Source organism: Ranitomeya imitator, chromosome 2, assembly GCF_032444005.1.
Source record: "Ranitomeya imitator isolate aRanImi1 chromosome 2, aRanImi1.pri, whole genome shotgun sequence".
NCBI lineage: Eukaryota > Metazoa > Chordata > Amphibia > Anura > Dendrobatidae > Ranitomeya > Ranitomeya imitator.
In genome coordinates, this window is record NC_091283.1 from 658,061,447 (window position 1) to 658,074,546 (window position 13,100).

The 13,100-nt window shown below is 45.9% G+C and overlaps 1 protein-coding gene across 7 annotated transcripts in view; it reads right to left on the reverse strand.

Annotated features, from left to right (window-relative positions):
- Positions 1–3,563: 3,563 nt before the first annotated feature.
- Positions 3,564–13,100, reverse strand: part of LOC138665459 (uncharacterized) — a 29,552-nt gene continuing 20,015 nt past the window's right edge. For 3 of the 7 annotated variants that reach the window (XM_069752967.1, XM_069752968.1, XM_069752971.1), the window contains one exon: positions 3,564–6,880. In XM_069752967.1, the coding sequence (XP_069609068.1) occupies positions 6,298–6,880 (583 nt within the window). In that variant the 3' untranslated portion in view covers positions 3,564–6,297. The remainder of the gene's footprint in view (positions 6,881–13,100) is intronic. The other 4 variants (XR_011318465.1, XR_011318466.1, XM_069752970.1 and 1 more) reach the window with 2 other exon arrangements.

Sequence of the window (13,100 nt, forward strand, 5' to 3'; positions counted from 1 at the left end):
CTAAAGTCCTTTTCATATATTCATATATAGCATATTCTCTTCTTGTCTGAGTATAATTCGCCATGAAATTCAACCGTACCCAAAAGCCTCATGCAGCCTTTATCTATCCCACCATTTCCTCAAGATTATTGATGAGTGTGCTCGTTACTCGAGTTTTCCGAGTATGCTCGGGTGTTCTCCAAGTATTTTGGGGGTGATCATATATTATGTTTGAGTCCCCGCAGCTACATGATTTGTGGCTGTTAGACAACCTGAACACATGCAGGGATTGCCTGTTTGTTAGGGAATCCCCACATGTATTCAGGCTGTCTAGCAGCCGCAAATCATGCAGCTGCAGGGACTCAAACATAATATAGGAACACGCCCAAAATACTCGGAGAACACCCTAGCATGCTCGGAAAACTCGAGTAACGAGCACACTCATTCATCACTACTCAAGATGGTTGGACCATCATTGTACGTAAGTACCTGTACTTTGTGTCACCCCCACCTTATCGTAGATTGTAAGCTCTGAAGAGCAGGGTCATCATTGCTTTTGCTTTAACTTATTATTATAAACTTTGTAGCTTTTGACTGTTTTATATGAACTGCTGACTTGTAAAGCTCTGCAGAACATGTTTGTGATATATATTATTATTAGTAGATTGAAGATGGTGAAGTTCCAGCTCTTAGGAGGAAGCAATCTTTTATGTGAGCACAACTGCACAAACGATGGATGGCTGCTGTGTTGATAGAGGGTGGAGTAGGGTGAACACAAGCTGCTTGACTGTGAGAGAGGTGCAAGCAGAGATATTATGTTGGATTGAGAAAGATGGGGTGTGCTTGGTATCTAAGATCAGTCAAATCAGCAGGCATTTCCACTTCCGTATCAACTGCAGGGCTCTCACTCACCCAGACTGTAGAGGGTAAACAAGTGGAGGTTCTGCGGCAGGAGACCTGTATGACAATACTTGCTGCAGAGAGGGAGGAGGAATTAGAAAATGCGGTTGATGGGATGGACAGTGGTTGGCGAGGCCTGCTTAGTCAGCATTTTAGCACAGAGATTCCTAGATTAAAGCATGTTGATCACGCATGTGCTAGTTCATGCATGTAAAAGTCAAATTATAGATTTTTTTTTAACTCGTCGTTTTTAACAAAGTTGGCAGATAACGTGATTTGTGTCATTTTTGGCAGTCTGAAAAAAGACCCAGGCAAGCCAACTGCAGACCCATGAAACTCTGCTGACCACTGACAGAGTTGGGGCCTAGGATACATTGCTTGTTGTGGTTGCATAACTCTGTATTTGCGGGAAGCCGCAACGTAACCTTCTTGTACTCTGCTGATCTACTCAGCTGCATTCCTCTGGGTTTACACCAACTGGGATCTACTACCTCATTGTCATCCTCTCTGTTCTCCCAATCCTCACCCTAAGAGTCACCTTCCTCCTCTTCCTGCCCTGACAGCACAATACAGTCCGCATATGCCTCAAGTATCGGAGTCTCATCAGGATCACCTCCTCCCCCGGGGTCAACGTCTGTTGGCAAGGGTTTGGATTCTGCTCAGACCCTATTTCGTCCGGCGGTGGATCACACTGAAAAATAAATTGGGCATTGGTGCAGATGATTTCCACCTCTTGACTCTGTGAATCTTAGGAGCACATTTACGATGCCCATGGCATAGAAAATGTGAATGGATCTGCAGACTCAGCCATCTGTGGTTCCCTATGGTCAGTTGGGCGGTTGGAGAGTTGTGACGTGGGGGAAAAGGGTAATTGGTTGTCACCTCTGAGGACTGTAATGCATGTGATGTTAAGGTGGAGGAAGAGGAGTAGAGGCCACTTATGCAGCGCTTGCCATCTACTGGATCACATGTTCTTTCTGGCTCTCATCTACAAAGTGTACAGCTGAAGATTTTGCCTCACCACCTGTGAACTTGAGCTACCAACGTCCCACCTCATTCCAAACCTTACCACAGTCTTTATCCCAAGCTTAACCCACCTCTTCAACCTGCCACTAACAACTGGTGTCTTCCACTACTGATTCAAACATACCTCGATCACACCCATCCTCAAAAAGCCCTCCTTTGACCCATCTTCTGTGTCTAGCTATTACCCCATCTCACTTCTCCCCTATGCCTTCAAACTACTGGAACAACACGTCAATTGTGAACTGTCCTCCTACTTCTCCTCTTGCTTCTTCTTTGACCACTTACAATATGGCTTCCGACGGCACCATTCCACTGAAACTGCCCTGACTAAAGTTTGTCCTCCTCCTTCTGGACCTGGCATCTGCCTTTCACACAGTGGACCATTCTCTCTTACTGCAGACTTTCTGGTCTCTTGGCATTAGAGACTTGGCCCTTTGGATCTCCTTGTACCTAACAGACAGGACATTCAGTGTCTCCCTCTCACACACCACCTCCTCTTTGCACCCCCTATGTATAAGTGTACCTTAAGGTTCAGTTGCACTATGCTCCCTCTTAAAGGGACTTTGTACATTGCCCTAAGGTGTTCCCAGCCAATAGCTTGGCGACACCTTCTATTTAAGGCTCTTCCTCTAATATGGAGGTGCCCGAGCAAGGTTGTTAGTTTGCTTTGTATGCTTGCTAGTTGTCAGGTTCGCTCATCTCTAGATATGACATCCGCAGGCTAATTCAGCCAAATCTGTGCTAGAAAAAACAAATGGTGCTCCTTCTCTTTCGAGCCTTGCCGTGTGGCCACAGTAGTTTTCCCCCACATATGTTCAACTGTTGCATATCGATCATATCAGCACTTCCCATTCTCCCAACATGCCTGTTAATTTCAGAATTGTCACTTTGCCCTAACTACTCCCTCATCTCATCATAATATTTACCCGGTATAAATTCAGACTTCGGTCTATCGACAAAGTGTTATACCATTCACATCACAGAATGTTTAAATCACCCCACAAAGCCTGTTTTCTCTTCATGACCAGGACAAATTTTACAAATTTGATAAGTGCCACTTTACGTGCTAATAACTCTGGAACAATTCACGGATCCAATGGATTCTGAGATTGTTTTTTTCATGACATATTGTACTTCATGATAGTGATAACATTAGTCTGCCAAGAGTGTCTGCTGCTGTGATCCCATATCTGCTACTGCGCATTCACCGGAGGCGCCATCTTACTGGAGAAGTAGAAAAAAATTCCTCCTCCAAGATGGTGCCACTGGCGCGTGCGCAGTAGCAGCTATAGGATCACAGCAGCAGACACCGAACGCAGCTACTGCGCAGGCGCGGAGGGCACCATATTCAAATTGATTTTGTTTTCCTCTAGCTGAATAGCCTGGAAAAAAATGTATTATTGGCACACTAAACATGCAATTTTGCTGCAGAGCAGGTGCCATGGCTGGCAGCTGCATGCAGAAGGTTTTTTAAAAGTATATACAGATATTCATTATGCAAACTAGGGGGCAGGTCAGTGATGGATCACTGTCAGCAGTCTCAATTATGAATATCTAATCAGAGCACCACATGAAGACTCCCACATGCCACCCTGGAGCACTGGTATATCATTAACTCAAAATTGAAAATAAAGATTAAACAACAACTACAAGACAGATTTCATCAACCAAGGTATCATTTTAATCAGTTTAAAGGCGCTGACCTGACAATGTCTGTAGGTTAATGTGTACAATCCTGCTGATAGGTTCCTTTTAAACCTACAGCCCCAAACCCAAGTGTTTCTGGAAAAGCTTGCATTTTTATGATAATGGACTCAGAGAAGGCTTCTCTATAAAAGGAATATGCAACTCAAGTTTTCAGCATTTTAGAGTGTTTATAGAACATTTACCTCACAATATTTGTAAATACTTGAAGGATAGGTTTTAGAAAACTGCAAAGTTTGAAAAAAAGGCTGTTTACGGGAGATCGCTCCCCGATAAAGTTATTTTAGCTTTCCCATGACAAGATATGACTGCTATATGGAGACACAAAGCTATCTATGCACCAGACGATGAGATCCTGTACAATCACTACAATTTCATCAAAACCCAAAAAAATGGACCGGCACACCTACTGCTACAAATTCAATGTGTAGCTGCACATTTACACACTGTGGCCATTATCAGACAAAACCTAGGATAAAACTATGAGCAAATACCCTGCAGTAAATAAATATCTCTTCAAAATATACCGGGGCAGATAGAAATAGACCTGTTTTACACCTACCTGTGGAAAGCCAAATATACATTTTTCTTTTTAAGCGAAATAATCAAAAAACACAAATTCTTTTTATTTTTATGGTGTCTAATGAATAGGATAAATAGCATTCTCATTTTATAGTGTTTGTCATTATGGATATGGTGATAAGAAACATGTATCGTCAATTTATATTTTATTACATTTTCTCAACAAAATCCCATTTCCAAAACGTTTTTTTGTCATGATGTTCTAAGAGCTGTAACTTTTTATTTATTATTTTTTCAGCAACAAGGATGTAGGCGGGCTTGTTTTTTTGAAAGACAATTTTTAATTTAGCTGCTGTAATATTTGGGATTGTGACTTTTTAATTGCATTTCATTCAACTTTTGTTGAAACAAAGTGACTACATTTACCAGGAGCAAGTGACCAGGTAGTTTAATATTTTGGGCTGTTACAGATATGGTGATGCCAAGTATGGCCATGTTCACACTATGCGGTTTTTACTGCGGAACCACCGCGATTTTGCCGCTGCGGGTCCGCAGCTGTTTTCCATGCAGGGTACAGTACAATGTTACCCTATGGAAAACAGAAACCGCAGTGCACATGATGCGGAAAAACCCGAAAAAAAACGCGCAGAATTGCTGCGGAAAAAAAGAAGGACCATGTCATTTCTTTGTGCAGAATCGCAGCGATTCTGCACCCATAGAAATGCATTGATCCGCTTACTTCCCGCATGGGGCTGTGCCCACCATGCGGGAAGTAATGCGGATAATGTGCGGGTTATACCCGGGGTGGAGGAGAGGAGACTCTCCTCCAGGCCCCGGGAACCATATTTGTGTTAAAAAAAAAGAACTAAAATAAAAAATAATGTTATACTCACCTCTGAAGTCTCAGCGCTGCACGCGGCCGTCCGGTCTCAGGTTTGCTATGCGACCAGGACCTTCGGTGACGTCGCGGTCACATGACCGTGACGTCACCGAAGGTCCTGGTCGCACAGCATCTTTGGAACCGGACCGCCGCCTGCAGCGCCCAGGAGATCGGGACGTCAGAGGGTGAGTATATCATCATGATTTTATTATTTTTAATAATAGTAGGGGTAAATCCCGCAGCGGAACCCGCAGCGGAACCCGCAGGACAAACCGCGATAAATCTGCAGGGATAACCGCAGCGGGTTTGCCCTGCAGATTTATCAAATCCGCTGCGGGAGAACCCGCGGGACAAAAAGGAACGTGTGAATGTGGCCTATGTGTAGTTTATTATTATAAATACTTAAAAATGTAAATAGCAGTGTTTTCTTTTAACACTATTTCTTTTTTCTAAAGATTTTTTTCTTTTACTTAGCAGATGTGATACATAAAACCTAGGGGCAAGAGGTGAAAGGAAATGCTTGTCTGCACTGCCCTGTCACTGATATGAGAGCACTCCATTTTTTTACTGACAGCATTCAGACCAAAAATATGGTCATGTGAAAGAGCCCATAAAGTGGGCCCTAAATTGCTATCATAGCAAGTTCCATGCCGAGATATGGCGGTTAGCAGCCAGGACGTATGTCTGATGTCCTTAGCTGCCATGCTGCAAGGGCACATATGAGACACTGTATGTCCCTGGCAGAGTGTGAAAGTTTACTTTATTGCTTGTTAAACTATTGCACAGCAATTAATGTTCTATCAGAAAGGATCTATCTTAAATGTATGTATACCTTCAGTGATGTGTTGCACATGTTTGACTAGACTAGTCTAAGATTACACTGTCTAAATATTAGACCGCATTAGTAAATCAGCCCCAATGTAGGTTAACTTCTTTAATTAATGGCACCACATACAAAAATTGATTCTTGTAGCGGTTTGTAGCCGGTTGCAAAAATTCTAGAAGTCAAATAAAAGACTAGTTAGCTAAAAGTAGAAAATCCACATTCATAAAAATCTATGTTGAAGGATTGAAGTGTGCGGTCAATAGATCTAATAAGATTTGTCCTACCAACTATAAGTAACCCCAGTGAAAACCAGAAGTGACATTTGGTAAGAGCTTGACAGGTAAATACCATCCTGTTTTTTAAATAACACACAATAAATTGTTAGGAGAAAAAAAAAAACATTCATAAATACAATATAATTCTACAGGGCCAGGACTTGTATATATAGGATAGAGACTTATTACACTGCCCAAGGTCTCTCAGTTGACATTTGCTTTTGGTAGCTTTTTAATGATCTCTTTGGAGGAACAAGAGTGTCACTAAGTCCAGGCTTTTTCCGTTTTCCCTTATCACTTTGAGGTTCCTCAGTTTGACCTTCCCCACTCATTACGTTGTGCATCTCCAATACTTTATTGCTCGCATCATTTCCAACACTTTCTCGCTGTGCAGATGCTGTACTTCCCTGAGGCAAGTCACTGCCATGACTGTATTTGCATTTGGTTCCATAACGACACCGCCCATCTCTTTGGTAAGCAAGACAGACACTTTTTCCACCCTTTGCCCAATTGCAATCACTCAGTTTGACATGCCTCTCTAAGATGCTTAGCTGTGCCTGCTTTTCATCTTGGAAGGGGTTTGAGAACACACTGCTAGAACTCAACCCACTATCACTACCAAGACATGGAGCGGGAAGTCTGAAGGAGGGCAAGGGAGATGGCAGAGATACTGGAGGTTCTTCCACCTTGTCTTTCTTAGGATAGTGCGCCTCTTCTTTACTGCTGGAGGCTGCATCTGCAAAGAAACTTGACCTGGATGGAACCTGACTGAAACAAACAAAAAAAAAGGGTACGGTAACTAATTTGACTGTGAAAATCATGTATGAAAAAAACCCACAATATATTTTCTAATAATATGATTTCATAAAACGGGATAAAAGGTGTGGCTCTTGGTGGCTTAGAAATTTCTCAACTGCTACTTATTGTAAGAATTCGCTAGACAGGATTCCTACATGAGAGCTGAAGAACAGTCGACTTCGTTGGTCCCCCCTTCCATATCAATAATTAACACATCTCACATGACCACATCTTTAGTAACTTCATAAAACAGAATGGTGAATCAAACAATAATTTAGTATATTCCATATTCTAATGTCATTAGATCTCTAGGATATTTAGGTGTAATGGAAAAAATGACCTACAGTGTACAAAAAAAAATGCTGTAAACGCCACAAGTTTTCCCTATTTCTAGGTCATATTCTGAATGTGACTTATGACACATAGGTACAGACTATTTTGCATGGACAACTGTATTAGGCAATAACACATTTCACCTAAAAGGTATTTGCTCACATGCCATCCTAAATCCATAAGTATTAGTAAGAAGTTGGTTCCCCCTTTGCAGTTAAAACAGATTTCACTTTTCTTATAAAGCTTTATACAAGATTTTGGAGGGTGTCCGTGGAATTTTTGCTCATTCATCCACATAGTATTTGTGATGACAAACGCCTATGTCCGAGCATGCAATTTACGTTTTACTTCACCCCAAAGGTGTTCGATGGGGCAGAGATCGGGGCTCAGTGCAGCCGTCAAGTTCTTCCACACCAATCTCACTAAACGGGTCTAAAAAGGGTCTTCCACAAACAATTTGCACTAATTTGGATGCATACAATTGTACAAAATGTCCAGGTATGCTGAAGCATTAAGATATCCCTTCAATGGAACTAAGAGGCATAGGACGAACGCTGTAAAAAAACTCTTAGCGTTAGCCCTCCTTCACCAAACCTTACAGCTGGTATAACGTAGTCTCCAGTGGTGGCATACTTAAAGGGAACCTGTCACCCCGGTTTTTCAGATTGAGATAAAAATACTGTTAAATAGGGCCTGCGCTGTGTGTTACAATAGTGTATGTAGTGTACCCTGATTCCCCACCTATGCTGCGAAATACATTACCAAAGTCGCCGTTGTCGCCTGTCAATCAGGCTGGTCAGGTCGGGTGGGCGTGGTGACATCGCTGTTTCTTCCCCAGCTTTCCGTTGGTGGCGTAGTGGTGTGCGCATGTCCAAGTGCCGAATCCACTGCGCGCAGGTGAAGAAAAAGCGCGCGATCTGCGCTATTACCCTTGTCATCGGTGGGGGCGGCCATCTTCCTGAGGCCGCGCATGCGCAGATGGAGTGCTCTGCTGCACGGGGCTTCAGGAAAATGGCCGCGGGATGCTGTGCGTACCGCACTCCGTAACCACTGCTATTAACCCTGTGTGACCAAGTTTTTGATGCATATGCAGCATCAATAGTAAAAAGATCTAATGTTACAAAAAAAAACCTTATTCTCACCCACCGACGTGGTGCTGTCCTCGGCAGTGCAAGCGGCAGGTTCCGGTGCTAAGGATGCTATGCGAGAAGGACCTGTCATGACGTCACGGTCATGTGACCGTGACGTCATCACAGGTCCTGCGCTCATACCAACCCTGGGACCAGAAGCTGCCGCGTGCACCGCACACAGGCGCCAGGACTACAAGAGCCCTTCAGAAGGTGAGTATATATATATTTTTTATTTTAAGTCTTTTTTAACCTGTTACATACATGGCTGGGCAATATACTACGTGGCTGGGCAATATACTACGTGGCTGGGCAATATACTACGTGACTGGCCAATATACTACGTGTCTGTGCTGTATACTACGTGGCTCTGTGCTGTATACTACGTCGCTGTGCAATATACTACGTCACTGGGCAATATAATACGTGACTGGGCAATATACTACGTGACTGGGCAATATACTACGTGGCTGGGCAATATACTACGTCGCTGGCCAATATACTACGTAGCTGGGCAATATAGTACGTGACTGGGCAATATACTATGTGGCTGAGCGATATACTACGTGGCTGGGCGATATACTACGTGGGCTGTGCAATATACTACGTGGACATGCATATTCTAGAATACCCGATGCGTTAGAATCGGACCACCATCTAGTATTGGCATAAAAGCTGTGATGAATCGAGAGTTGTACTTTCCTGGCTGAATTTCTATGGATCCTAAATGTTTCACTTTTCAATAGTACAACTGTTAGGGTTGGCGGAAAGCACCGAGTATATATATATGTATTAATAGGTGCGTTCGTAACCCGGGGTCCACCGTGCAGGAGAGGAACCTGCTGCTGGCGGCGCTATATGGCGGTATAAGCGAACTCTGTTAACACCACAGATTTGCTAGAAACAAGATGCTGCGCCCTGTTAACCTCACAGAGGTACACAGCTACCAAGCAAAGCAAAACTGTGGTCATGCAGTCAGAGAAGCAGGCAAACAACTCCTCACCGGAGGTGCCGGTAGTCTAGCGGCTTATTTCAGCCAAGGCCCTGAATACACACATACAAACTCCTCACCGTAGGTGTCGGCATTCTAGGGGCTTATTTCAGCCAAACTCTAACCACATCCAGACATGACCACACTGGCGCTGATCTCATAGACTTTGGTTTGATACTAGCGCATGGCCGTGTGGCCATGCAAACCTTTTATAGCTGCACCAAGTTCAGGACCTTCCTAGAGGACCAATGGGAGTTGCTACAGTACCTGAGCAACTTCAGGACCTTCCTAGAGGACCAATGGTTGCTGCTGCAGTACCTGAGCATGTGACCCCTGACCTCCAATGAGAGGTCTTACCTTGGGCATGCTCAGAAGGGGAAAAGCAGGACTTGGTGCCAGAGACGTCTGCTCGCCGCTGACCAGTACTGGCTGCAATGGCTGAGCCTGGAAAGGCAACAGTAAGCCTTTGCACAGTATCAGGCTGAGCGAGACGCTGGGACCGACATCTCCACTGAGCAGGCTCCACTGCGGCTGAAGCAGAATGGGAGACCGCAGCAGACATGGCTCGAGATTCCCCCTGTGCAGCGGTGGGAACTCGACTCCTAACATTACCACCCCACCCTAGAGCCCCCCCCCCCCCTTGGGCCTTGCTACGCTCAAAGGCTGCAATGAGCAGCGGAGCCCAAATGTGCTCCACATGTTCCCTGGTTCTGTCCTCTGGGCCGTGACCCTTCCAGTCCAACAGATAATATTTCTTGCCACGTACCACCTTGCACCCCACGATAGAGTTCACCTCAAACTCATCCGTGGACGATCCCGATGTCCCGGCAGATGACTCGGAAAACCGGGACATGTAGATGGGCTTTAAGAGGGAAACGTGAAAGGTGTCGGTGATACGTACGCGCGAAGGAATAGCTAAACGGTAGGCCACAGGGTTGACCTGTTCCAGAACATTGAAAGGGCCTATGTAGCGAAGCACAAACTTAGTGGACTCAACTTGCAGCCTGATGTTATGGGCGGAGAGCCACACTAAGTCGCCAAGAGCAAAGGTCGTAGCGGGGCGCCGGTATGCATCAGCAGAAACCCTCATTCTCTCCTTGGAGGCACGGATGGCATCCTGTGTGCGGTCCCAAATGTCACGTGCCTCCACCGCCCAGTCTGCCACCCTAGAATCGGTGGATGACACGGGCATGGGCACAGGAACACGCGGATGCTGGCCATAATTAAGGAGAAAAGGAGTCTGCCCGGTAGAGTCGGCTACGGCGTTGTTCAAAGCAAATTCCGCCCAAGGTAGCACAGATGCCCAGTCATCCTGCCTGGCGGAGACAAAATGTCATACGTATGTGACCAGAGTCTGGTTGGCCCTCTCTACCAACCCATTCGTCTCGGGATGGTATGTAGAAGAGCGATTCAGCTCAATACTGAGTAAACGACAGAGTTCTCTCCAGAACCGAGATGCAAACTCAGGACCCGGTCACTGACAATTTTGTCAGGCATGACATGTAAACGGAAAACATGTTTGACGAACAACGCCGCTAAAGCCCGTGCAGAAGGTAACCGTGGAAGCAGAACCAAGTGCACCATCTTAGAAAAATGGTTGGTGACTACCCAGATAACTATACAGCTACAAGACTTGGGAAAGCCTATCACAAAGTCCATCCCGACCATCTCCCAGAGCCTGTCAGCCACCGGCAGGGGGTAAAGTTGCCCAGCAGGCCGTTGCCGAGGAGACCGATTCTTGGCGCAGGAGACACACGCACGAATATAGTCCCCGATGTCACGGGCCATATGCGGCCACCAGTATGTCCTCGCCAAGAGCTCAGATGTCCTCTTGGTCCCAAAATGTCCACCCACCCTGGACGAGTGAGCCCAAGAGAGAACCTCCGGTCGCAAATTAGATGGCACAAAAGTCTTGCCTGGGGGCACAGACTCTAGCGAAACCAGAGCCACAGTTCTCAGGCTCTCTGAAGGGACAATAAGCCGAGGCTCCTCCTCCTCTGATGACACTACAGAGCGAGAGAGAGCGTCGGCACGAACGTTCTTCTCCCTGGAAAGAAAATGGAGGGTGAAATGGAACTGAGAGAAGAACAGCGACCATCTAGCCTGACGAGAATTTAGCCACTGGGCTGTCTGTAAATACACCAAGTTCTTGTGGTCTGTGAACACCTGGAAGGGAAAGCGAGCTCCCTCCAGGAGATGTCTCCACTCTGAGAAAGCCAACTTCATAGCTAGAAACTCCCTGTTCCCGATGGAATAATTCCTCTCCGCTGGTGAAAAGGTCTTAGAGAAGAAGACGCAAGGATGCTTCCGACCCTGAGCTTCCTTTTGGAAGAGGCCTGCTCCAGCACCAATGGATGAGGCATCCACCTCCATAATAAATGGCTTATCTACATCGGGGCGATGTAGGATGGGAGCGCTAGTGAAGTGTGACTTAATCGAGAGAAAGGCCTTGGAGACCTCCTCTGGCCACAACTTGGGATTTGCTCCCTTCTTGGTGAGGCAACCAAGGGAGCTACCAAAGTTGAGAAGTGGGGAATGAACTGGCGATAGTAGTTAATGAACCCCATAAAGCGCTACACCGCTTTGAGAGCATGGGGTTCCTGCCAGTCCATCACAGCCTGTAGCTTGGCAAGATCCATAGCCAATCCCTGGGCAGAGATGATATAGCCAAGGAAATGCAAGGACTCCTACTCAAACACACACTTCTCCAACTTGGCATAGAGGGAGTTAGCCCGTAGGAGGTCGAAGACCTTGCAAACATCTCTCCGGTGGGAGTCTATATCTGGAGAGTAGATGAGAATATCATCCAGATAAACTACGACCGAGGTGGAAAGCATATTCCGGAAGATGTCATTTACAAAGTCTTGGAAAACGGCTGGGGCATTACAGAGCCCGAAGGGCATCACCAGATATGCATAGTGCCCATCCCTGGTGTTAAAAGCTGTCTTCCATTCGTCCCCCTCACGGATGCGAATCAGGTTGTAGGCACCCAGCAGATCTAATTTAGTAAATACCCTAGCTCCCCGTAGCCTATCAAAAAGCTCAGATATCAGGGGTAGTGGGTACTTATTCTTAAAGGTGATGGCGTTAAGACCCCTCTAGTCTATGCCTGGACGCAGTTCTCCACTCTTTTTCTGTACGAAGAAGAACCCAGCCCCTGCAGGTGACACCAACTTCCTAATGAATCCTCTTGCCAGATCCTCTCGGATATACTGTGACATTGCCTCCGTCTCCGGGAGTGACAACGGATTTGAGACTCCGGTTCGAGTCGACCCCGGGGAGGCTCAGCACCAGGCAAGAGGTCAATAGGACAGTCTTAGGGGCGGTGAGGTGGAAGGGTCTCCACAGCCCTTTTGGAGAACACGTCCGCATAGGGCTAATATTGCTTGGGGAGAGAGGATAGATCTGCGGGTACCTCAGTTGTAGCAACCTGAACGCTTTCCCTCTGACATTTACCCCCACAAGATTCACCCCATCCTAAAGTTATGCCTGTGGACCACTCGATATGAGGAGAGTGATACCGTAGCCAAGGCATCCCTAACAAGACCTCATCAATTCCCTCAAGAATGACGAGCAGAGATATAATCTCCTGATGAGATGGCGACAAGGACAGAGTGAAAGGGATGGTCTGGTGTGTTATCTGTGAGGGCGGTGTCGACCCATTCACCACTCGTACAGTTACTGGTTGAGCTACAATTACCAGAGGTATTGCGTGACGTTGGGTGAAGGCAGAAGGCAT